At 41.2% G+C, this 25,203-nt stretch overlaps 1 protein-coding gene across 3 annotated transcripts in view; it reads left to right on the top strand.

Annotated features, from left to right (window-relative positions):
* Positions 1–14,089, top strand: part of LOC122560400 (complement C1q tumor necrosis factor-related protein 1-like) — a 50,266-nt gene extending 36,177 nt beyond the window's left edge. For all 3 annotated transcript variants that reach the window (XM_043711033.2, XM_043711032.2, XM_043711031.2), the window contains exons 2-3: positions 6,891–7,138; positions 12,314–14,089. In XM_043711033.2, the coding sequence (XP_043566968.2) occupies positions 6,910–7,138; positions 12,314–12,867 (783 nt within the window). In that variant the 5' untranslated portion in view covers positions 6,891–6,909 and the 3' untranslated portion in view covers positions 12,868–14,089. The remainder of the gene's footprint in view (positions 1–6,890; positions 7,139–12,313) is intronic.
* Positions 14,090–25,203: the final 11,114 nt, after the last annotated feature.

Raw genomic sequence — 25,203 nt, forward strand, 5'->3', positions numbered from 1 at the left:
GAGTCAGCACCAAAAGTAAAAATTTTATAAAAGTAAGCAAAATTCCCCAATTTACCTTTCTTTTAAATCCAAGCAAAAGAAAGTAGGGATCAAACCCACAACCACCACCATCTAGAAAGTCAAGAGCAATAGATTGACCGGAATGCCACCACCTCCAAGCCACTCACACCCTAACTTGGAAATATATCGTTGTTTCTTCAGTATCTCTGAGTCAAAATCTGAGAATTCCCTCCCGAATGAGATTGTTGGTTTACCATCACCAAATCAAGAAAGCAGCTGAAAATCCCTTCGGAGAAGTCAACATTCAAATAAGCCAAGTATCTGGATGTTAACATGTGACCATAAGCCATAAGCCTCTGTACTGTAGCATTCAAGGCGTAGGTTCTGAGTAGAGATGTCTCTGTACTATGTATGTGTTAGCTATGTTATAAATAAACCCCAGAAAAGGTCTTCAAGTGAATGGAACACTCCAGAAGGGACAAATGTAGTAACAGGCATGACAGGCTGGCACAGACAGAATTACATCTACGGAAGTAGAAATTTCTCATGCCAAAAAATGACAGGACATGTGAGTGGATCCATGTGACAAATTTCCTTTCCTGAAAAATACCTGGTTCAGTTTCACATGAAAAGATGCAATTTGTCATCAATCTGAAACAATAGCACAGCCAGTTCATGTTGCTTTATTCATTTCAAGCGCCTTCCTGTTCTGCTCTTCCCACTTTGACAATAGAAGCAACTTGCTGAAATGAAAAGTAGCTCACCCCGATCCAGTACATAGTAAGGAGGATACATTCAGTTGAAGTGTATTCCAAAGGTCACATTTTTTTAGTTGTGACCTGACATAGTAAGCTGCTTAAGTTTCTGTTTCCTGCTATCTGTTATTGTCTTGTACCAAGCTACGACCTATATAAAAATGCTATAAGTAGCATGCTTCTGGTTGCAAAAAAATGCTGTAGCCTTGTACTTTGAGAGTTTAAAGATCTGAGTTCAGTTTTTTAAAAAGAATCTTTATTTTGGCAGATTAAATGAGCATGATATTCTTCTAAAATTATGCAGGAGGAGGAGCCTCATTTAAACAGCAAGCATATCCTAAGCTTGGGAGGAATGCAGCATGCGATTAAATATCTGAGGATCATGTTTGAAATTGGTCTTTTTTGCCCTCCGAATATGAGAGCGCATGAGACAAGATTAGCACAGAAGGCCATTAATGGGCTGAGAAAGAAAAGAATTCAGTCATGACAGGATGGTGGCCAGATATACTGCAGCTGCTGGTTACCTGAGGCAAAAAAGGCTGGAGATAGGCCAAATAAGGCCATCTTCAAAATGTAACTGTGTTGTAGATAACCAGAAACAGAGCTATGCACTGAGTAAGGATAATACCCATTGACCACATGGACGAGAGAAGACATTAAATGACCCAGGTATAAAATGTTAAGGAGGGATGAGGGAAATTATTTAGGGGAAGAAGTTATGAAGAGCACCGAGATAAAGAAAGAGCCACTTTGAGAGTAATCAAAGATGTGAAGGAGACACTGGAAGTGGTAGAGGGGTTAAGGAGCGAGCAAGAACTTCAGAAACTGGTAAAGTGAAGCAAGTCCCAGCATGTCAGCTGCCTACTGTGCTAAAGAAAGAACAAGGACCTGAATTTAGAATGTGTGTATATATAGAGAATGTGTCATGGATTACTGTCGGTTTGGATGAATATTTCATTGAATGAATCATGGTACACACTCACCTGGGATGCAGAGGTGTCAGCGGGTTGTATTTATAGTGCTTTAGCTGTTGCTCAGTGTCAGAAACCGAAGTTTCATGAGCACAGGCATATTAGTTGCAGCTGCTTTATCATTGAATTCTGATGGGAATATCATCTGTAAAATTCTGCTTGACTATGTTGCAAGTGCTGGCACCAAGGAAACTTGAAACTTCAGAAGAATCTGCCAGACATTCAGGACTACTGTAAGTGGCACTGTCTGACTGTAAGGGCGCTAGCATGTGTGCATGCTGGAAACATGCACAGTGGGCAGATTCCTGACATCAAACAGCATCCAAGTTGGCATCTGATTTGCCAGTTTGGACCCTCCAGGTTCAGTTAATGCTTTCTCTTAATCATTCTCAGATGAACATGTGTTCAGCTGCATGAGGAACCCATGCCATGAATGCTAAATAAAGGGAACACACTTTGACTTTGAGTCACTTTTGAATTCCTCTTGCTGCTCTGTTCAATATTGCTGGAGAAATTCAGACGTTTTTGATTCAAGGCAAACATGAGAACGTGAGCAGACCATTCAGCCCATCAAACCTGCTCATCATGTAGTTTAATCATGGGTAATGGTTTACCTCAATACCACTCTGTCACATTGATTTCTATGCCCCTTGATATTTATTAATTTAGAGAAATTCATTTTCTAGAGTTTTTGGAAGGGTGCTGAAATTTGACAAGGATATCAGAGGAGATACATGGGGTTGGGGGCGCTGTCAAGATAAAGTCTGCTTCAGTCACCTACAGTTCCTCTCAGAGCTACAGTGTGACCTGGAAAAGGAGCATAGGCAGCAGAGAAGGGAGGCTGTGTGTAGAGAGAGGAAGAGGAGGGCCCACAGGAGAAGGTCATAGCTACCAAGGGTTTGCAGACCTGCAAGTCAGCTGAAGTCAGTGTCCGAGGCAGCCATGCATTCCCAAGGAGATGGTCACTACAGTGTGGAAAGAGGGAGTTCGACCAATTCCGTCTGTACCAATGTTCCAAAGAGTGTCCCACCCTATCCCTGTAACCACACATTTCCATGGCTAAACCATCTAACCTGCACAACCTTGGACACAATGGACAACTTACCATGGCCAAACCATCTAATCTATACATCATCGAACTGTGAGAGGAAACTGGAGCACCGAGGAAACCCACACAGAGAGAACGTAGAAACTCCATACAGACAGTCACCCAGGGCTGGAATCAAACTTGATCCCTGATACTTTGAGGCAGCAGTGCTAACCAGGTGTAGTAGGACTGAGGAGTAATACAAAATATTACTAGAGTGCTAGAGTAAAACAATATCCTTCTTTGGTTTTACACCTACTAATTACACTAAAATGACACCATCCTTCCACGGAGAAGCATTTAACACAGGCCTCCAAGACCAAAGATTCTGTTGGCCCTATTTCAGGCACAACTTCATCTTCATCATTGCTGACCTTCAATCAGTCATGGTACCATTCGTGAAAATGGAAACACAACCCCTCAAGTCTACTGTGCCAGTTATAATTAGGTCATAGCCAATCTATACCAGAATCCTATTTATCCTACTTTGCTCCATACTCCTTGTATCAATCTAAGGAATGCCAACTTCAGTTGAGGCACCATAGTGATTTAGAGAGAATGAGTTCCAAATTTTTGTGATACTTTGGAAAAGATCTGAAGCGGTGAGTACAGATGAAGTAAATGAGTGTTGTAACCAGATTCCCAGGATAGACAGAGTATCAAAAGATCTCCTCCATAGTTGAACAGTTCATTTTACAAGCCCACCCAACTTTGCTTTCCATCGACATTGAAAGAAAATAAAATCAGGAGTGATATAAGACCAATTCACTACCACCCTCTGTTGCCGTTTGTCCCACGATCAATCATATCTCTTAAAGCTTTTTAAGGAGCCAAATTCCAGGGTCAGCTTCTTTGGCATATTCTTCAGGATATGCTCTGTCCCAGCTGTACAGCCTTATGTTCCTCATTAGGGAAGAAGAGTGCTTACTGGGGGGGTTGCAAGATCTTGACTATAATCAAGGGGGACAGAAATCTAAATGTGATAACTATACAGGGGTGTCTCTGCTGTCTGCCATAGAGAAAATCATTGCAAGGATTCTTTCAACCATCAGCTCCCAGAGAGTGAGCAACACCATTCAGAGTCACATTGCTGTTTTCTCCAATTGAGAGGCACCACAGACATCATTTTCACTGGGCAGCAAATTACAGGAAAATATGACAACCAAAACCAATTACTGTCCAAAGTCGTTCATGACCCACATGAAAACCTATAGCTCTGTGCTGGTTTACGGTTGTCCTCAGAAACTTGTCACAATTTTCCACTCTGACCAACTGCACAATGACATGTTAGCTTTGATTCTCACCAACAAATCTCCACAATCCCTAAACCCAGTGAATACAGGGATAACACAAGGCTGTACCATTGCACCAGCTCTCTGCTCCATTTTCCTCTCTTCAGTGCTGCATCTCACTCTATTAAATTATCCACAGGTGTGGAGGTAATTGACAGAGCAAACAGGAAGCTTTTCAACCTATGAAGCTTTCAACTCAAAATGAAAGCCACTCCAACCTCAGTCATTGAACTTCAGAAAGCTGATGACCCTTTATATTGCACACTCTCAGAAACTGAGCTCCAGACATTGTCTATTCCTTGTCTGAACCATATGAGAACTGGATCTTTCACAAAACACCAGGAAAACTAATGTCCTCCTCCAACCCATTCCCATATCAAAACACCTCTATTAAATATGATCAAAAGTGAGATTGTGGCCAAGGTCACCATTTTCCCTGTATTGGTAGGCTTGGCTTGATGGAAGTCTAATTGGATGATGAAATTCAAATTCAATTCCAGCATGCCAGCTCTACCTTTGGTTGACTGAGGAGAAGATTAGAGCACAGCAGTTCAGGCAGCATGCGAAGAGCAGGAAAATCGACGTTTCGGGCAAAAGCCCTTCAGACATTGTCTATTCCTTCTCTGAACCATGTGAGAAATGGATCTTTCTGTCGATTTTCCTGCTCCTCGGATGCTACCTGAACTGCTGTGCTTTTCCAGCACCACTCTAACCTAGACTCTGATCTTTAGTATCTGCAGTCCTCACTTTCTCCTGAGGAGAAGATTATTTGAGGATCTGTATCTCTAACCCAAGACTAAGTGATCTGTGTGCTCCTATTTAATTCAGCCACTTGGGCAATCTTCAGCAGGTACCTGGATCCATTGAAAAAGCTCCAAATCACGGTGTCTTTGCAAGATGCTTTAAATCTGGTGACAATGAACACAGTCCAACAGCAATGTCTTCTTTTAAGCCAAAATACCAGCAAAGAGACACTAATGACACAAAATCAGCTGGGTCTGATATTTCATTCGTGTGTCTGATATCAAACTTCCACCGCAACTGCTGACCATGTCAGGTGACTCCCAGGAAATGAATGGAAATATTTTAGAGATGTCCTCAAAACAATCTTAAAGAGCCCAAATATCTCATGACTTGGGGACATGCTGGCTTGTGAACGATGAAATGGAGAATGCCTCGGGCATAGCGAGAGACTTCATTGGGAAAGTGCAGAGTTGAATAACCCATCACTTCAACCCTTCAAGTGTCACCTGTTCTGCATGTGGCATAGTCTACAGATTGCGCATTGGACTGATCAGAAATCTCCGAATGGACCGAACTGGACCAGAAACAAGTCATCCTTGATCTCAAGAGATTATCTAAGAAGAAGAAATGAAGGAACTTCATGGTTCTCAAACAGCAGGTGCGAGAGACAAATTAGGGTAATTCTGATATGATTACATCTCATTTTGAGGATGGTGAGCTCACAAGCATAGTTATAATAATGTGACAAAATGACAGACATTACATTGATTTGACTAATAGAGTCATCAACAAATATAGGAAGTTTGTCATTGATGGTTTTCTATATTTCATTATTACACTTCTACAATATAACACATTCAACAGTCAAAACAATTCAGCCCTTTCATTACTAAATGAAGTGAAACAAATGTTCTCCTGATATCAGTCTATAATCTTCACAAAATGTGTTGCTCTTTCCCCATCTAAAAGAAAGTCTTAAATCCCTGTTCTTATGAATGTGTACAGCCTTTGCCTCAGGGTATGAAAGCCAGACAATGAAGTGAGTCTGTAAATGTTGTTTTCCAAATTGTGTTTGGAATCGGTTCTTCCCTTTGATTGTCAGCAGGATTGTTTTCTTTGCAACGTTTGGCAGATGTCACAACTTGAGTTCATTGCCATCAGCATTGATTGCTTCTAAGTGAACAAAGACTGTCTGCAAGATAATTTTGCATCGCCTGCAAAACATATTTCAAAAATGCCCTTTAGTTTTTCTCCTTTAATAACAACCAAGCCCACAATTGTACTTTACAACAGTAACATAGTGCCAGCCTTTGTTTTAAATTGTGAGAATTTTTGATATTGAACAAAACAAATCCCATTGACATATAAGAAGCTCATGGATTTTATTTTAAACAGCTTATTATACTATCAAGCACAAACCACATTAATTGTAGATTCTCTTCAGTCTTTTAATCTGAACAAAGATACTGGAAAAGTTTCATTGTCCTCTCTTCATCCCAAAGAACGGCTGGCAGATGTTGCTTAGTTGGCAGGCTTCTTCTTCTGAGCTGGAAGATGTAGGCTGAAGTCCCATTCCATCAACTTGAGCACAAGCATCTGGACTGACAGTCTATAGATTCATAGAGTGATAAAGCACTGAAACAGACCCTATGGTCCAACAATGCAGGTATGAGGGAGTGTTGTGTTGTCCAGAGATGTGAGTGCTATTGATGTTCATCTTGAACAACTGTGGTCACATTAGTCAAGGTGGATGTGGTGTCAATCAAGTGGGTTGCTTTGACCTGGATGGTGTCAAGCTTCTTGAGTGTTGTTGAGGCTGCACTCATCCAGACCAGTGGGGAGTATTCCATCACCCTCCTGACTTGTGCCTTGTAGATTCATTTTTTGAATACAGCTATAATCTTTCTCCAAGGAATTTTGCTTGTAGTTATACAATAGTCGTAAATGCATGGACAATCCAGGAGGGTTGGTCACCTCATCCTATTTTATGCATATTGCCAGGGGTAAATGTTGATTATTTTCTGTATCTTCCCCTGCACAGGCTATTCTGCTTTTGAAGAATGAAGGCTTCCATTGCTCTGATTGTTTCCTTACTAGCTGCTATGGCCTCGTCCAAAAGAATTCACTTTAAAAAGCAGACGCTCCAATCTTCATGTGTCCGATGCTGTGGTCCTTTGGAAAAGCCAATGTATCTGTACGGACTGTTGTCTAGCCAAAGGATGGCAAGTGACTATCCCACCTACCCAATTCCTGAGATCAAGCCGAAGATAGACATGACTATACTAAAAGGTAAGGGCTACAAATTTCTTGACTGTTGTTTTTTTGGCAAACAAGTCTGATTTTAGCTCAAAAATGTCATTTGTTCTACATCCATTCTCGTGTCGTGAGCCACACCAGTCACCATTTTATAACGTGGGAGAATGTGAGATTGTGCACTTTGACAGGAAGAATACAAGAGCTGAACATTATTTAATGGAAAAAGACTGAGGAAAGCTATGGAAGAGAGGATTTGGAAGTCCTTGTAAGTGAATCATAAAAAGCTAGCATCCAAATTCAGCCGGTAATAGGGAAGGTAAATGAAATGGTGACTTTATTTCAAAGGGAATGGTGTATTAAAGTGGGGAGATTTTGCACAAGCCACTAGGCAATAGTCAGACCTCAGCTGGAACACTGTGAATAGTTTTGGGTCCATTATCTGTGGAAAGATATATTTGGTATTGGAGGCAGCCCAAAGAAGGTTTACTTGGCTGTCTTATAAGGCGAAATTAAATTGATTGGGGTTGTACGTATTGGATTGGAGAAGAATTAGAAATGACTTTATTGAAACATGCAAGATTCTTAGGGGACCTGACAGAGTAGATGCAGGAAGGTTGTTTCCCCTTGAGGGAGAGTCTAGGGCAAGAGGCCATCACCTCATGATAAGGGGTTGCATATTTAAAACAGAGACATAGAACATTGAACATTGCAGCGCAGTGCAGGCCCTTCGGCCCTTGATGTTGCACTGACCTGTGAAACCAATCTAAAGCCCATCTAACCTACACTATTCCATTATCATCCATATTTTTTTCCAATGACCATTTAAATGCCCTGAATGTTGGCGAGTCCACTACTGCTGCAGGCAGGGCATTCTGAGTAAAGAACCTACTTCTGACATTTGTCCTATATATAATCACCCCTCAATTTAAAGCTATGTCCCCTCATGTTAGCCATCACCACCCAAGGAAAAAGGCTCTCACTGTCCACCCTATATAATCCTCTGATCATCTTGTATGCCTCCATTAAGTCACCTCTTAACCTTCTTCTCTCTTAACGAAAACAGCTCCCAGTCCCTCAGCCTTTCCTCGTAACACCTTCCCCCCAACCCATGCAACATCCTGGTATGGAGGAATTTCTTCTTTCAGAGGATAGTGAATCTGTGGAACTCTTTACCACAGAGGGCTGTTGAGGGTGCATCAATAAATATATTGGTAGAGAGAGGACAAAATTTTAATTGGTAAGGAAATCAAGGGCTAAGGGGAAAAAGTAGGAAAGTGAAGCTGAGGATTCTAAGATGAGACATGATCTAACTGAATTGTGGAACAGGCACAATGGATTAAATGACCTGCTTCTGCTCCTAAACCTTTATGGTATTATTTTGGAAAAGGTGTTAGTGTGTGCCGGTGGTGTTTCATTGAGATATCCACTATCATTTTGGAGCTCAATGTTCCAGCTAATACTGTCCCTTAAGAACACATTTCCAGCAGCAGGAAGGACCCTTCAACAACTCTATCTAAAGAGATCAGCAGGGGCTTTTGTTACTGATTGAATTTTACTGCCTATCACTATGATTCTAGCTGTGCTTGGTGGTTTCTTGAACTCCAGTGCAGCATAAGCTCACAGAGTTTTGTCCTGACTTCAACAATATAGCACAAACCATTTGTTTCTGGACATTGATGCCATAACATGCATTACCCGGTGACTGCTGCATGATGGGGAGATAGATTTGGCCAATTTCTGGAAGAGATGGAGGAAGGGGGAGAAGACTCTGATCACAATGACAAGCCCTGTTTATTCAGAGACAATTTGAATCTCAGTGAGCAACAAAGGGAGCTGTCTGCATTTCAGTGAAGCTGTCCTGATGAAATCTGCCAGTACCTGCAGCTAAAACTGGAGCCTCAGAGTGGGATGAGGGTGGCATTGTAGTAACAGTGAGGAGGACCATGATCATGAACTTTAATACTTCTTCCTTTATATTGCACACTGTGGTCTTGTGATTTACAGTGTCTTCCAGATTTCCTTCACTGTTGCTTAAGGAACATCATTTAAAACCTCATAATCCAAGTCAGCTGAATAGATCTCTGCTCTCTTAGCAGACAGAGTGAGTGGAAAGAACAACAGCTTTGTGAGAATCGCAGGCTGCTTCACAGCATGTGATACCATATACTGAATGCACATCACCCTGAGTGCTCCACTTGTCAGCTCTGAAAAGTATTGTGACTGAAAGGGATTCCATTCTCTTGACATACACTGGGTAGGTCTGCACTGACGAACAGGGTAGTGTTCAGCATCTTGCTAGTCCCATTCTGTGGCACCCACATTTGAATCAGCACCACAAACCAGAGGGTGGCTACTTGGGAGACAAGAGCAATCCTTTGAGGACGTGTGACTCGAGCACAGAATGCACCCGAATTTGGGGTGGCACATAATCTGAAATCAAACAGATCTATGATGTGCCTCTGCTGTCTGAATTTGATGAAGTCCCGCAGTGCTCAGTAGAACCTGTGTCAAGACATTTGGTGGTCAGTTTCATACTGCACAATCTCACTATCACGAGGACAAAGAGCTTGCCACCCCATACCCAGTATATGGCAGCAGCAGGAAGATAAGCAGGGAGAGGAGGAGGAAGTTAGAGACAATCTGGACAACACTTTCTGCCCAGATTGTCTGTGACTGAATTATCTGAGTACGAAAGCAGTAAATACAATTAACAACACACCCATTCTCCATTTCCCAACAGTTCCATACCTTATTTTCCTGCTGTACCACAGCCATATGATTCCATGAAAGCATTGATCAGAGCGACCACAGCTCAGTACTTGTGGGGGCAAAGCCCCACCTTCAGTTTGAGAATATCATCCATTGTGTTGTCTGGCATTGCCACAAGAGAAAATGAGAAGGGTTTATAACAGAGCTGGAAGCTCAAAACTGGGCATCCAGGAGGATCACCCTCAGCAGCAGTAGCATCCTGACCTACCGTAACCGCCAAACTACCATTACCATTGAAGTGATCAACCATGTTTCAATGAGTCATGGAGTCATAGAACCATACAACACGGAAACAGACCCTTTGGTCCAACTCCGTGCCAATCAGGTATCCAAACTTAACTAGTTCTGTTTGCCTGCATTTGGTCCATATCCTTTTATACCTTTCCTACTTCTGTACCTGTCCAAATGTCTTTTAAATGTTGTCATTGTACCTGCCTCTACCACTTCCTCTGGCAGTTCATTCCCTACACCCACCACCCCTGGGTTGAAAAGGTTCCTTTTAAACCTTTTCCCTCTCAACTTAAGCTGACGTCCTCTAATTTTGGACTCCCCTACTCTTGGCTATTCACCTCATCTATGCCCCTCATGATTTTATAAAACTCTGTAAAGAAGAACATGTTAGGAGGAGTACCAGGCATATCAAAAAAGGAGGTGCCAACCTGATTAAGTTACAACATAGAGCTACACGTATGTTCAACAGTGAAAGCAGTATGCAACAGAATTTAGCAAACTCACAACCAACAGATCAGATCAATGCCTGCAATCCTGCTGCCTTCATCTGTGAATAGTCATGAACAATGAAATAGTTAAACCAAGGAGGAGGCTCCACACAATACATTCTCCATGGGGTAGCTCAGCACATCCTTACAAAAATAAGACAATGCTGAAGCCTTTACAACCATCTTCAGCCAGAAGAGCTGATGAAAAATCCACTTCTGCCTCCTCCTCCTGTCCACGACATCACAGACACCAATCTTCAAACATTTTGATTTGCTTCATGTTGATATCAAACAATAAAGCTGAAAAAACTGGATAAAGAAAAGGCCTTAAGCCTTGACAACATTGAGGTTGTGCTACTGAAGACTTTAGATCCAGAATTAGCCCTCCATACCCTGGTTGTTCAGTGAAGCTACTACACCGAGATCAATGTGGAAAATTACCCAGGTGTGTCCTGTTAATAAAAATTAGGTCAAATCCATTCCTATTAATGACTGAACCATCAGAAGAAAGTGAGGACTGCAGATGCTGGAGATCAGAGTCAGAAAGTGTGGCACTGGAAAACCAGAGCTGGTCAAGCAGCATCCGAAGAGCAGGAAAGTCGACTTTTCGAGTAAAATATCTTCATCAGGAATGTCATCAGGCTGTGCTTTTCCAGCACCACACTTTTTGAGAACTGACCCATCAGTCTACTTTCAGTCAACAGCAAAGTGGTGGAAAGTGGTCTTCGACTGCACTATCAAGTAGTATTTTAAAAGCAACAGCTTGCTCAGCTGAGGCCTGGTTTGGGTTCTACTGTTGTTTTTGGTTCTAGCTTCATTTCGGCTTGGGTCAAAATATGAACCAAACAACTGAATTCCAGTTATTGTCACTTCATGGCAGCATGTGACCAAGTGTGGCCTCACAAAACCAAGGGCATCGGAAATCAGAAGCTAAACACTCTACTGGTTGGAGTCATACCCAGCACAAAAGGAGATGGTTGTGGCTATTGGAGAACAATACACATTGTCACAGGCCCTTTGGCCCACGAAGCCTTCATCAATTCCTAATCTTTCTTTAGATCTGCCTCTTATTGCCCACACGTGGTTTCTGTCACTCTGTTTACCTTCTGTTCATGTGTGTATCAAGATATGCCTGCTTCCACCACCTCCATTGGCAGTGCATTCCAGACATCCACCACCCTTTGTGTGAAAAGCTTTCCCTGCACTTCTCCCCTAAACCTTTCCCCTCTCACCTTGAACCTGTGCCCTCTTGTAGTTGACCTTTCCACCCTGGGAAAAAAATTCTCTGACTGTCCGTCCTATCTATGCCTCTCATAATTTTGTAGACCTTTATCAGGTCGCCCCTCAACCTCTGTCTTTCTAGTGAAAACAATTCGAGTTTATCCAAGCTCTCCTCATGACCAAAACCCTTCAGAACTTCAATGACTTTCCAGCATCCTGGATCAAATTGTGCAATCCAGGCAAAACTTTGGATGAGTTTTGTTGTCCAATTTTCAGATGGTGAGGATAGGCTTTTCTCTACTTCCAGTATGGGGTCAGCACACGTAGCTGATCTGGTAAGTCACAATTAAATATAGTGGCAGGAGCACATTGCAGAGCATGAAAACCACTTTGGACTAGCTGGTCTGTTTCCCTGCTATGGTTCAATGTAATTCCATGTAATATTCACATCTCCTGAAAAAAATGCTAACGCAAATTGAACATTATTCTCTTTATACAGGCTCCAAAGGAGAGAAGGGGGAGAGAGGAATGCCAGGCAAAATAGGAAAAGCAGGTCCCAATGGTTCCATTGGTCTTACTGGCATCAAGGGGGACAAAGGACAAGCAGGCATTCCGGGTCATAACAGCAAGCAACATTATGCAGCATTCTCGGTTGGTCGCAGGAAGGGGATCCAGAGCAAAGAGCTTCAACCACAGTTGATCTTTGACACAGAGTTTGTCAACCTCCACCACCATTTCAACATGTTCACTGGCAGGTTCTACTGCTACATACCAGGGGTTTACTTCTTCAACCTCAACGTGCACACCTGGAACTTTAAGGAAACCTACCTTCACCTCATGCGCAATGATGAGGAGGTGGTGATCTTGTATGCTCAACCCAGTGACCGCAGCATCATGCAGAGTCAGAGTGTGATGCTGGATCTAAATGAGAATGATGAGGTATGGGTGCGCCTTTACCAGGAGAACAGGGAAAACGCTATTTACAGTGGCGCAGGCGATATCTACATCACATTCAATGGCTATTTAATCAAGGCAGCAGTAGAGTCAGGTTAGAAGGGGCAGCCAGCAATGCACTGTTCCATCATTCAAACTAAATTATGGTGAAAAGCATGACATCGTGAGGACAGGTTCGATAGATGAGACTGTATTCATTTGAGGAAGATTAAAGGGTGATCTAATTGAAGTGTTCAAGATGATTAAAGGAGGTGATAGGAAGTTAGAGAGAAGCAAATTCCTTTGGTGGAAGAGTCCAAAACAAAGTAAGTGTAACTTTAATGTTAGGATTAGGCCATTCAGGGGTAAGGTTTGTGAAGCTCTTTTCCCATGAGGATCTGTCAGTCTCAGTCTTGAACATTTTAACTGACTTCCAGAATTTACTGGTTTTTGGAGGAAAGGATTCCAGATTTCCATGACCTTTTTCAATAAAAGTGCTTCCTTGTTTATAACCTGAATACCTAACTCTAATTTTACCTAGCCAGCATTTTGAACCTTACTGTGTTCAGGCAGTGCTCATAATCTGGGTTCTGGCAAAGGTCATGGAGCTGATTCATTCACTCTTTTTCTCATTCTGCTGAAGCTTCCTGACCTGCTGAGCATTTCCAACTTTCGCTTTAGATTTTGAGTATCTGCAGTGTTTTGAATTTCTTTTAGTTCATGTGACCTTTCTTTGTCCCCCTTTGTCTCTCTACTTCCCCCAAACAAGATTTCAGAGTATTGATTGACTGTAGGAAATTGCGGATACATGAACATTTGAAAACAAGAATAAACCTTTCAAATTAGGGTGTTTCATCAAGAGGCAATATAGGTAGGTCAGTAAGCAGGGGTTGCTGAGTGAATGGAACTTAGTCCGCAGTGCTATGCATGTCCTCAAGCTGGATTCCAGTGGATAAGTCAGTGATATTGTCACTGAATCCACTTATATAATTAGAAAATGACTAATTTAAATAGCTGCCCATTGAAGTGGTGGATCATACCTAACTCACTATCCAGTATGACACACATTTATATTCTTATATACATGTTACTTTGCCTATTATAAAAGAGGACCATGTGTGTTTTTCTTTGACAATCAGTAGCCTGTTAATAGCTCCAGGGAAGTTTCACTTTCTCTGGTCTTTATGTTCATATGTTATTATTGTGACACTACTGCAAAGAGAAGAATTATAGTAATTAAGCTACTCAGATTTCAGAAGCAGCTTTGTTATTGTAATACAGTACTAAGTCTGTACAACAGGATAAATATTTCAAAGCCACTCAATTAAAAGCAAAGATTTTAAATTTTTTACTGTTTATCTATCCTAATTTTATTCATTAACTTTGCATTAGACTGTGTCAAAAGAAAAATCAATGAGATTTTAAACTGAGGCCTTGACTGCCCAGGCTGAGGTGCACCTGAATACTCCCATGGCATTGTTTTGAAGGAGAACAGGGAAATATTCCCTGATGTCCAAGATACCACTTAGCCTTCCATTTACACTTAATGTGCTTTTTGTTTTCTAAATTATCCTGTTGTGATCATCATAGGAGCTTGCTATGCATGAACTGGCTGCCGCCTTTCCTACATTACAACACTGACTGCTTCAAAAGTTCTTCAGTGGCTATAAAGCATGTGGGATCACCTGAGCTCCTATGAGCGACTAAATTTATAAGTATTCTCTGCTTGTCATTCACCATGAAGTAATGTGAGCTCCTTTAACTTAATTTATTTTGCTGTGCTCCCATGTTTCAATTTGCCTGCTATTTTACCTAGAAAATAGAAAGGCCCTACAATCTAGGTAATTGTAATTTGTTTCATAGAAGCCATATATTGTCCATATCCAAATTTAGGTCATCACTAAATTTCCCTGTAGGTTTAATCTCATTACTAACACAAGGGATACCACAACACATTTTTCACCATTTCAAAAGCCTTCTGTCCTTGAATCAATTACATGCAATATATGTCTCCTGTATCCCTTTGATCCAAGGGTTTCATTTTGTTAACATGCTTATGATATGGTATTTAACAAGTATTATAGACATGATTTTGTCATTCTTTGTCATTTAAAAATGTTACAGAATAGGAAGGACAGCCAATGTGTAACGATAAAATTTTATTCCTGATGAAGGGCTTTTGCCCGAAACGTCGATTTCGAAGCTCCTCGGATGCTGCCTGAATTGCTGTGCTCTTCCAGCATCACTGCTCCAGAATCTGGTTTCCAGCATCTGCAGTCATTGTTTTTACCTCGTTGATTTTAACCCTACTGCGAATCCTCTTGCAACGATGCCTGCCTTGAAGAAGTTTTCCTCCTCTCTCTACAAGAATCTCAGGGAGTCTCTCTCCCACTGCAACTCCCAGGTCATTTCCTCTGCCCTGAAAGCTTTTATTCCTGGTGAAGGTCTTTTGCCCGAAACGTCGATTTCGAAGCTCCTCGGATGCTGCCTGAATTGCTGTGCTCTTCCAGCACCACTGATCCAGAATGTGTCAAGATACTCTACGGAAATCCTCAGAATAACCTCAGACTTAGGTGAGTAAAGCCACTGCAGAGTAAATGAAGTTAACAAGCAATGCTGATTATTGGATTGGTGAAGACACTGGCCATGAATAAAACATGGAATTGTGCAATCACTGATGTAATATTTTGAGCAAAATAGTGTCGACATATACTGTATAAACCTCTGTGTTAGGAAATAATAGAATAAGTGAGACCTCCAATTTCCTTTGTTGTTCAACTAAAGTTTTTGGTGTTAAATGAAGGAGATCTAGCTACTAAACCAAATTGGACAGTAGGGAGGTTATATTCTTTTTCAGCACATTAGCTGTTGTATTTGAATCTTCTTAAGTTAGATTAAACAACAAATCATAATTTTAAAGCAAAACTATTTGAACAAAAACTTGCATTTCTGGAGCATCTGTAATCTGGTAAAATAGTCCAAAGTATTGAATTGAATTGAATTGAATTTATTGTCATGTGTACCGAGGCACAGTGAAAAGCTTTGTCTAGTGAGCAATACAAGTAGGTCACATAGTTAAGTAACATAGATAAGTAAATAATAGGTAAACAACTACAAAAACAAAAACACAGGTCCAGACGAATATTAAGAGTTTGTGAGTCCATTTAGTATTCTAACAACAGTAGGGTAGAAACTGTTACGAAACAGGCTGGTGCGTGTGTCCAGGCTTCTGTACCTTCTCCCTGATGGTAGAGGTTTTAGAAAAACATTGCCAGGGTGGGATGGATCTTTGAGAATGCTGGTGGCATTTCCTTGACAGGGACTGGTAGATGGATTCTGCGGATGGGAAGTTGGCCTTTGTGATTGTTCGGCCGAGTTCACCACTCTCTGTAACCGTCTCCGATCTTGAATGGTACAGTTGCCATACCAGATTGTGATACATCCAGACAGAATGCTCTCAATGGCGCACCTATAAAAGTTGGCAAGGGTATTCCCTGTCATGCCAAATTTCCTCAGTTGCCTGAGGAAGAAGAGCCATTGTTGGGTCTTTGTAACCAGTGCGTCCATATGAAGAGTCCAAGAAAGCTTGTTGTGGATGACCACTCCGAGGAGCTTGACAGTCTCACCCTTGTTCCACTTCTGTGCTGTTAATGTTTAGGGGGGCATGAGTAACATCCTGCTGAAAGTCAATAATGAGTTCCTTGGTTTTGCTGGCATTGAGAGCTAGGTTGTTCTCAGTGCACCATTTTTCCAGGTCTTCTACCTCCCCTCTGTAGTCTGTTACGTTGCCATTTGAGATTTGACCAACTATGGTGGTGTCATCAGTGAACTTGTAAATGGCATTAGTCTGGTATTTGGTGACCCAGTAATGGGTATAGAGTGAGTACAGTAGGGACTGAGTACGCATCCCTGGGGGTGCTCCAGTGTTGAGTGTTAGTGAGAATGAAATATTGTTCGCAATCTTCACTGATTGTGGCCTGTGGGTCAAGAAACTGAGGATCCAGTTGCAGAGGGTGGGGCTTAGTCCGAAATCACTAAGTTTAGTAATCAGTCTCGAGGGGATAATAGTTTTGAAGGCTGAACTGTAGTCAATGAGTAGGATTCTTATGTAGCTGTTCTTGGTGTCAAAATGTTCTAGAGAGGAGTGAAGTACTTCAAAGGAGCATAATCAGACATAATTGATAGTAGGCCAGACTTATAGTAATGGTTTTGTATGAATTGTTGATCTGGACCTTTTGTACTGATAGTTATATGAGTGATGAACTGCAGAATAATGTGCTTTGGCACTGTGCAAAAAGATGACTAATCACTGTACTCACATTTCCTATTGTATAATCACATTTCTTCACAGTAGCCTAGAGTTATAAAACCACATGGCTTCACAAATCACATTGAATCCTAAGATATAGTGCAACCACAACAGTATAATCCTGTCAAAGTACTTGCATGTACAGCATGCAAATATAATATGAGAGCTCTATCTCACTCATGGAATGGACCACTGCTGCAGATGCATGGAAGCATTCAATCTGCATGGTTGCTCTTCTCCTCTGAGATGATGGACAATTAATACTCATCCCAACAGCATTAAGACATTTTTATTCGTGATTCATTGAAATTTATTTTCATAAAATTCATACAGTAAACTGTATGTTCTTAATCTTTTGCATCCTGATTTTTTTTGAAGAATTAAAAATGTGGGAAGTTTCCCATTTCCTACAAATAAATTCCTTTCCTTAGAATATATATTTTCCTAATCTAGTAAGACACTCAAAAATGTTGTACGAATTCAGACTTTTTATCTTGTGTGCACTGGGAAAGAACATAAGAAGAAGAGCAGGTCATCAGCCCTTCAAACCATTCCCTATTCATCAGCTACCATTCGCAACAAGGGTTGATTCATGTCAGGGATAGATAAGATTGGGATTCAATTTTGACAGTCGTCAAAAGATGGAAGTACGTGAAGAAGTAAGCAAGTTTTAAGTTCTTGGAAGATTGCGTATTTTACTCCACTTAAACCCTGCATGCACTAGTATGAAATGCTCCTCTGTTATTGAGGTGGTAACCTTGGTGTTGTGCATGACTTATGAAATGTTGCAGGAGTCTAAGATCTTTTGAAGATTACTGTATGATGAATATTCTATTGACTATTTACCCTGTTAGACTTAACATAAGGTGCACATGGTAGTATCCCCTGATTTAGCTTACCTTTTACGTATTTGAGCATTAGCCCTTTACTCCACATCTTCCCTGCAAGCTCTGTCCTTATATCCAATATGTACAGATCCTAACTCCCTACCCAAATAGAGCATTTAGTGTGACCTCCCAATTAAAAAGTGTAAACAATGTCAACTCACTACAATTGGATTGAGACTGCCCTGGTTTTATGTATGACTTGTGCAGTTGGCGGAAAGAGGTAACTCTCACCCATGGGTCAATGCTGCATTTAACCTCAGGCGAAAGTATTGAGTTCCAAATCAGTGTAACTGCAAGGCTTTGCCACTCCTTCTGCCTTCTTTGCACAGTCTCCTCCACAGTTTCCATCTGTCTTATCACCATCTCTAGGCAAGATAAAAGGCTGAGCTACTACAATAAAGTCCTTATTTATTTTAATCCTCATTAGCATCAAATATATTAACCTTGGTCCTTCCAAAACCACACAGCATTGTGTTAAATGGCAAACCAAAACTGATGGGCAAAATGTCATCATCTTCATCAGACTGCCTCACCTGCTCTCAGAATAAAAGGTGGTAATTAGCTGGTGGGATGGGTGGGGTTGATGTTCTCCCAATTATTCCTCTTTTACAGAACTTGGCTGAAATCCATTTGATCTCTTCTCAAACATCCAGGGATTCATGCCCCTGAATTGTACCCGACAGCCTTGATTATCCCAGCAGAGCATAGTCACCAGAGGTTTTATCAGTTGGGAGGCAATGGCACTGAGAATCCTCTCATTGACTATGGATCCTTTGAAGTCTCGTGGTGTCATGTTAACCATGGGCAAGGAAACCTCCTTCTGCTCTGCCGCATCTGATGAATGAGTCCTTCTCCATGTTTAACATCTCTTGAAATAGGATAGACTCAGAACAAATCCAGCAACTCAAATTGGGCTTGAGTGGTGTTGCGGGTCATCAACAATTATGGAGCCAGTATCTCATGGTGTATACATATCCCATTCTTCTAATACCAAAAAGGTCTTGTGACACAGTGTTAATGTCCCTACCTCTGGTCCAGAATGTTTGAGTTCCATGTCCACCTCAGGATGTGATGACCATGGAGTTGCATCATGCCGTCTCTGAAGAGGTAGATAAAATAATTCTACGCATACATTCTTGTCAGGGTATTCTGTTTGCTTCGGCGAGGACTGTGTTTGAGCATGACATGTGCAGCACCAGATATGACTAAAAAGTGGACGCCAACTTGGTGAAGCTATCACACAGGTCTACATGTATGCCATACAATGGATGATGGACAGAGATAAATAATCCTCCACCATGAGGCAGATGTAAGTCCTGCATGCCTACTGGTCATGATAGGTAACAATCTCCCTTGTTATCAAGGTAGCACTTGACCAAGTATGGCATTAGGTAGTTCTAATAAAACTGATGTCGAAGGGAATTAGACAAAATACTCCATTGCCTGCAATCACACACGACACAAAAGAACATGGTTGTGGTTAATGGAGGCCTCCAGATATTAAAACAGGAGCTCTTTGAGGTAGTGTCCTAGGCCCAACCATCTTCAGCAGCCTCACCTGTGGCTATCTGTCCTGCATAATATCAGACGTGAGGATGATTGCTGATGATTGCAGTGTGTTCAGCACCATTTGCATCTCCTCAGATACTGGAATAGTCCATGTCTGCATGCAGCATGACAGAATACAGGTTTGGGATGATAAGTGACAAATAATATTCAGACCACAGAAATGTCACATATTGCCAACAATTGCAAATGTAATAATCTCTCCTTGACATTCAATGGCATTACCATCACTGAATTTTCCATCATCAGTGTCCTGAGAAGTTATCAATGACTAGAAGCCGAACTGCAGTAGACATATATTATGGCTATAAGAACAGGTCAGAGATTTGGAATTTTGCACAAATTAGTCCCTCTCCTGCTCATCAAAACCTGTCAACTCCTACAAGTCAGGCTTGTGTTAGAATACTCTCCACTTCTCTGATGGGTGCTGCTCTAAAAAGGCTCACCACAATAAACATGAAAGAAGCCTGATGGAATCGGACCCACCCTAAACATTAATTAAACATATACCACTGATGTGTAGTGACAGCACTGTGTTTCATATACAAGATGCAGTGAAGCAATGTGCCAAAATGCTTTCAGAAATACTTTGCAAACCTTCAACTTCTGCTCCTTCGAAAGCCTAGGGCAGCAGATACCTGCAACAGCATTAGAACACCATCAAGTCCAAATTTCCCTCCATACTCAGAATCCTGACTTGGAATTATATCATTGTTTGTTTACTGTTGCAGAATCAAAAACCTGGAACCCCCTCCCTAACAATACTGTCGATGTATCTACACCTCATGAACTACAGTGGCTCGAAATAATAGCTCACTAATTTCCAAGGGCAATTAAGAATGGCAAATGAATTCTAGCTCTATCGGTGATTCTCCCAAGTAAAATTATTTTGTCATTTATTACTTTTCTGACCCTTTTAAAGAAATATCCAATATAATCCATTCAAGGAATTATAAAATCATTGATTGACCATGATATAGAGGGAGGCAATTTAATACATTATGGCATTTCCTGCTTTTTTGACAGAGCCATTCAGTCAGTTCCATTCCCCAAGAAATAAATTTGTTCCCTTTAAAGTGTTCATCTAATTCTCTTTTGAAGGTTATTATTTCATTTCCTCCATTGTTCTCAGGCATTGCAACTAGGTCACAACAATACACTGAATAAAAGAAATTCTCCTTCTTTTGTCTTTGATTCTTTTATCAATTCCAAGCCTCTGGTTGCTTCACCCATTTGTCTCTGGAGATAGTTTCTCCTCCTTTGGTGAAATGATTTGAGCACGTCCATCAAATCTTGCCCTAACAAGCTGTAGTGCTCTAAAGGGAACAATACTAGTTTCTCTAGCTGGGGTAGGGGTTAGCCTTTATGCAAACTTTGCTAAACAGGCTCCAGACTTCAGGCCCAGAAGAACAGGAGTGAGACACTTAGCTTCCCCAACAACAGGGGGAAACTAACAAGCAGTTGAGCTTCCGACAAATGAGATGATTTTCCACTATGAAACTGCTCACTTCCAGTTTGGGAGTTTCTATCCTTGAATTTAAGTGGATTAGGAGTCAGACGTCGAGGCTACAAAATTTCACAACATAATCTACAAATACTCAGGGAGGGGATATTTCTTCACAGTGCCACTTTCACTGAAAACATGGGCAGTTAAAGATTCTTTCGTTGGATTAAACTGGATGAGATTCTAAACCACGTAATCAATAACTTGCCTCCTTAAAACACACATTGAACAACTGATGAAATCTAGACATGCAGCTATGTGCTGAATTGAATGCACAAAATTCCAGCTGACATGGAAAAGAAGTGAAATCACAAGATCACTGAAGGTTAAATGTCTAACTGATAATTCATCACCATTGCACATCTCCCCCTGTCTGTGTCACTCACAACTTCTCTGTTTCCCCTGCTGCTACAAGTGATTGAATTGAGCTAACTGCTAAGCTTTATTTCCCACACTGGCTTGAGTAAATGTAGCTGTGTGCACACATGCTGCACTCACTAGCATCCTGGTGCTACCTGTTGTGAATGTTAGTAAGGAGTGAATCAGAATGATTCCTCACTAACATTAACAAGACGCTAACTGCAGCTTCAAAAGGCTTTCAGATCTCACTTTGCACAATTGCAGTTATGAAATTGGATCAGAATTTCTCAGCTGGTTCCAAATTCATTTTTGAATGACACTTTATGTCTTTGTTTTACTGCTTAATGTTTGTTAATGCAACACTTTTGACAAAAAAAACTATAAAATAGTAGCACTGTAGTATCTGATTGCTGGAGGACCAGAAATTGCATGGGCAGTGATGATGCTTTGTAGCTTTAGATTATTAATTTGAAGAAAACTTCAACAATTTATATGTCTTTTATTAATCTTGACTCTCCCTTGTGCCAGCTTTGCTATCTACCAAATCCTCGTGTTGAAAGGCAATAATATTTGAGATGAACAGCTATTGTAATAGGGAGAAATGCAAATCAGATAGGTTTTTTCTCAAAAAGTAACACTCTGGGATGCACAGTTTGAGTAATTTGAGACAGGAAGTGTGCAAGTGTAGCATGCTTAGGATGGGGTGGTTGTAGAGGTGGGTGTGGATAAAGGTGCCTTTGCATCTATGGTGCCTGAAGCTCTCCACTGCCACTGGGAGTTTTTCCCATCTCACGTCTGGCTCTGTTGTAGACTGACTGATAGAGACTGATTGCTAATGATAGTCAATAATTCCATTATAATTATATTATGTGACCACCTAGGGTGATGGAGGTAAATGAGATGGTCCTTCATCTTTTATCATTCATCACTTGTTATGTGATTATGAAAGCAGTGTATTGGCATATTCACTGGGTGTTTCTCTCTGATTATGATGGGCAAGGCTGCTTGTTCCATATTTCAGATATCAAGATCATTTATATGCTTTGCACACTAAACCTGTCATTGACTCATTAACTCTCCAAGGACTAATACAATGATTCCTGAACATAACTGGGTTACAATGTCTTCTTCCCCGTGCATTGCATCCATTTCTTTGTTTCTTTTAGTAACTTTCCCCCTCATTCGCTCTTAGTCCATTGACTTTCTTTACCTTGCTGTTTTCTGTCTGTAACTTGACTCTCATTCCATTTGTACCATTACCACTTAGTCTGCTTTTTTCATTCTTTCCATTGTTCAGACATGAGCCATTGGGAGTAACGTTCCTAGATGTGACACCGATGTTGCTCTTTATCAGATTGATGTTCCAGTGGTTCACAGCAGAAATATAGGTTAAGGTCCTCAGTGAACATGAACAGTCTGTTTATGTCACTCATCACCAAATCTGTGATTGCATCAATTTTTGGACCAAAGTATTAAACAATCTAGTAACTCAAGCTTATGCTGGTCTAAGTAACAAGATATTACTAGTACATCACGATTAAGCTTCTCAATCATTCTGCCAGTTTAAGTAGAATTAGCACAGGCATTACAGGCATAATGGACATAGTGTAGTATTGTTCTGTTCTATCCTATGAAGTGATGTAAATGTATCATCCAGGGCCATCTACTGTGCATGTACTCAGTTGGAAATTAAAGTAGACTTTCATTGATATGGCACATATTACAACCAGAGCACATTCCAAAGTGGAATGCCAATGAAGTATCTTTTGAAATTAGACCACTATAATGTAACAAACACAGTAGTCAGTTTGAGTATTGAGAGGCAGAACCTGTTAAATGCATTCCCTAAAAATGTGCTGTAAGAATCCCAGATTTGGAAATTCTTGAAGACATGATTTCAAAATGTGGAAGATTAGGAATAGACAGGGTACTGAGCAGTTCTGCTTTTTTTCCCAGAGAGTACTGGGCACCTGGAATGTGGCTATGGTCAGTTCTCATTCCTTGTCTTCTGCCTGAGGCAAAAGGTAAGTACTGATGGTGCATGGGCCATCGCCTGAAGCATTTCTGATCATTCACAGGGTTCACAGAGGAAGTTTCAAGAGTTTGATTTCCCTTGTTAACCTTGAATTTTATCTCTGGTGAGGAACAGTAGGGGAGTAGGTGCGGAGGAAGGGAAGACATGTGTAGTCATGATACTCTGACCATCATGGCGTATGTGGCCAGGCTTGACAGACCAGCTGTTCTTTTGATGCTTGTCAATTTAACAGATTTGAAGATGTTGACTTTATTCATATGGAATAATTAAAGTAAATACAATCTCTTTAGCGATAGTACAGATGAATGAACAACTCCTATGTTAGTCTGCTTGTTGTGATGGAGTTACATCCCCTGAATGTTCTTGGTACCCTACACTCATGCCTTGATCATGAGATCTCTCTTCAAGTTTGTATCCTGTTTCTACCCCAACTGTTCCTTGAGCCCTACCAGTGACTCCCATATCACATGATTCTCATTTAATTATCACATGAAAATCCACTTTTGTTATTGTTCAACCTTTCCTGAGGATTGTCTGCAGCTTTTAGTTTCACCACATTCCCTGCTTCCTTTGATCAGTAGCCCTCCTGTTATGTTTAACTAATTAGTAGTCCATACAATATGATCCAATAGGTGATGGCTTACCAATTCACATCTTCCATGCTGTTGCACCCAAAATATAATAACATCCTCCCACAATATAGAGTCATAGAGATGTACAGCATGGAAACAGACCCTTCGGTCCAACCTGCCCATGCTGACCAGATATCCCAACCCAATCTAGTCCCACCTGCCAGCATCCGGCCCATATCCCTCCAAACCCTTTCTATTCATATACCCATCCAAATGCCTCTTAAATGTTGCAATTGTACCAGCCTCCTACACATTCTCTGGCAGCTCATTCCATACTACCCTCTGCGTGAAAAGGTTGCCCCTTAGGTCTCTTTTATATCTTTCCCCTCTCACCCTAAACCTATGCCATCTAGTTCTGGACTCCCCAAACCCAGGGAAAAGACTTTGTCTATTTATCCTATACATGCTCCTCATAATTTTGTAAACCTCTATAAGGTCACCCCTCAGCCTTCGATACTCCAGGGAAAACAGCCCCAGCCTGTTCAGCCTCTCCCTGTAGCTCAGATCCTCCAACCCTGGCAACATCCTTGTAAATCTTTTGTGAACCCTTTCAAGTTTCACAACATCTTTCCGATAGGAAGGAGACCAGAATTGCATGCAATATTCCAATAGTGGCCTAACCAATGTCCTGTACAGCCGCAACATGACCTCCCAACTCCTGTACTCAATACTCTGACCAATAAAGGAAACCATACCAAACACCTTCTTCACCATCCTATCTACCTGCGACTCCAATTTCAAGGAGCTATGAACCTGCACTCCAAGGTCTCTTTGTTCAGCAACACTCCCTGGAACCTTACCATTAAGTATATAAGTCCTGCTAAGATTTGCTTTCCCAAAGTACAGCACCTCGCATTTATCTGAATTAAACTCCATCTGCCACTTCTCAGCCCATTGGCCCATCTGGTCCAGATCCTGTTGTAATCTGAGGTAACCCTTTTCGCTGTCCACTACACCTCCAATTTTGGTGTCATCTGTAAACTTACTAACTGTACCTCTTATGCTCGCATCCAAATAATTTATGTAAATGACAAAAAGTAGAGGGCCCAGCACCGATCCTTGTGGCACCCCTCTGGTCACAGGCCTCCAGTCTGAAAAACAACCCTCCACCACCACCTTCTACCTTTGAGCCAGTTCTGTATTCAAATGGCTAGTTCTCCCTG

Source organism: Chiloscyllium plagiosum, unplaced genomic scaffold, assembly GCF_037043375.1.
Source record: "Chiloscyllium plagiosum isolate Xiang-an unplaced genomic scaffold, Cpla_swu_hap1 HiC_scaffold_20, whole genome shotgun sequence".
NCBI lineage: Eukaryota > Metazoa > Chordata > Chondrichthyes > Orectolobiformes > Hemiscylliidae > Chiloscyllium > Chiloscyllium plagiosum.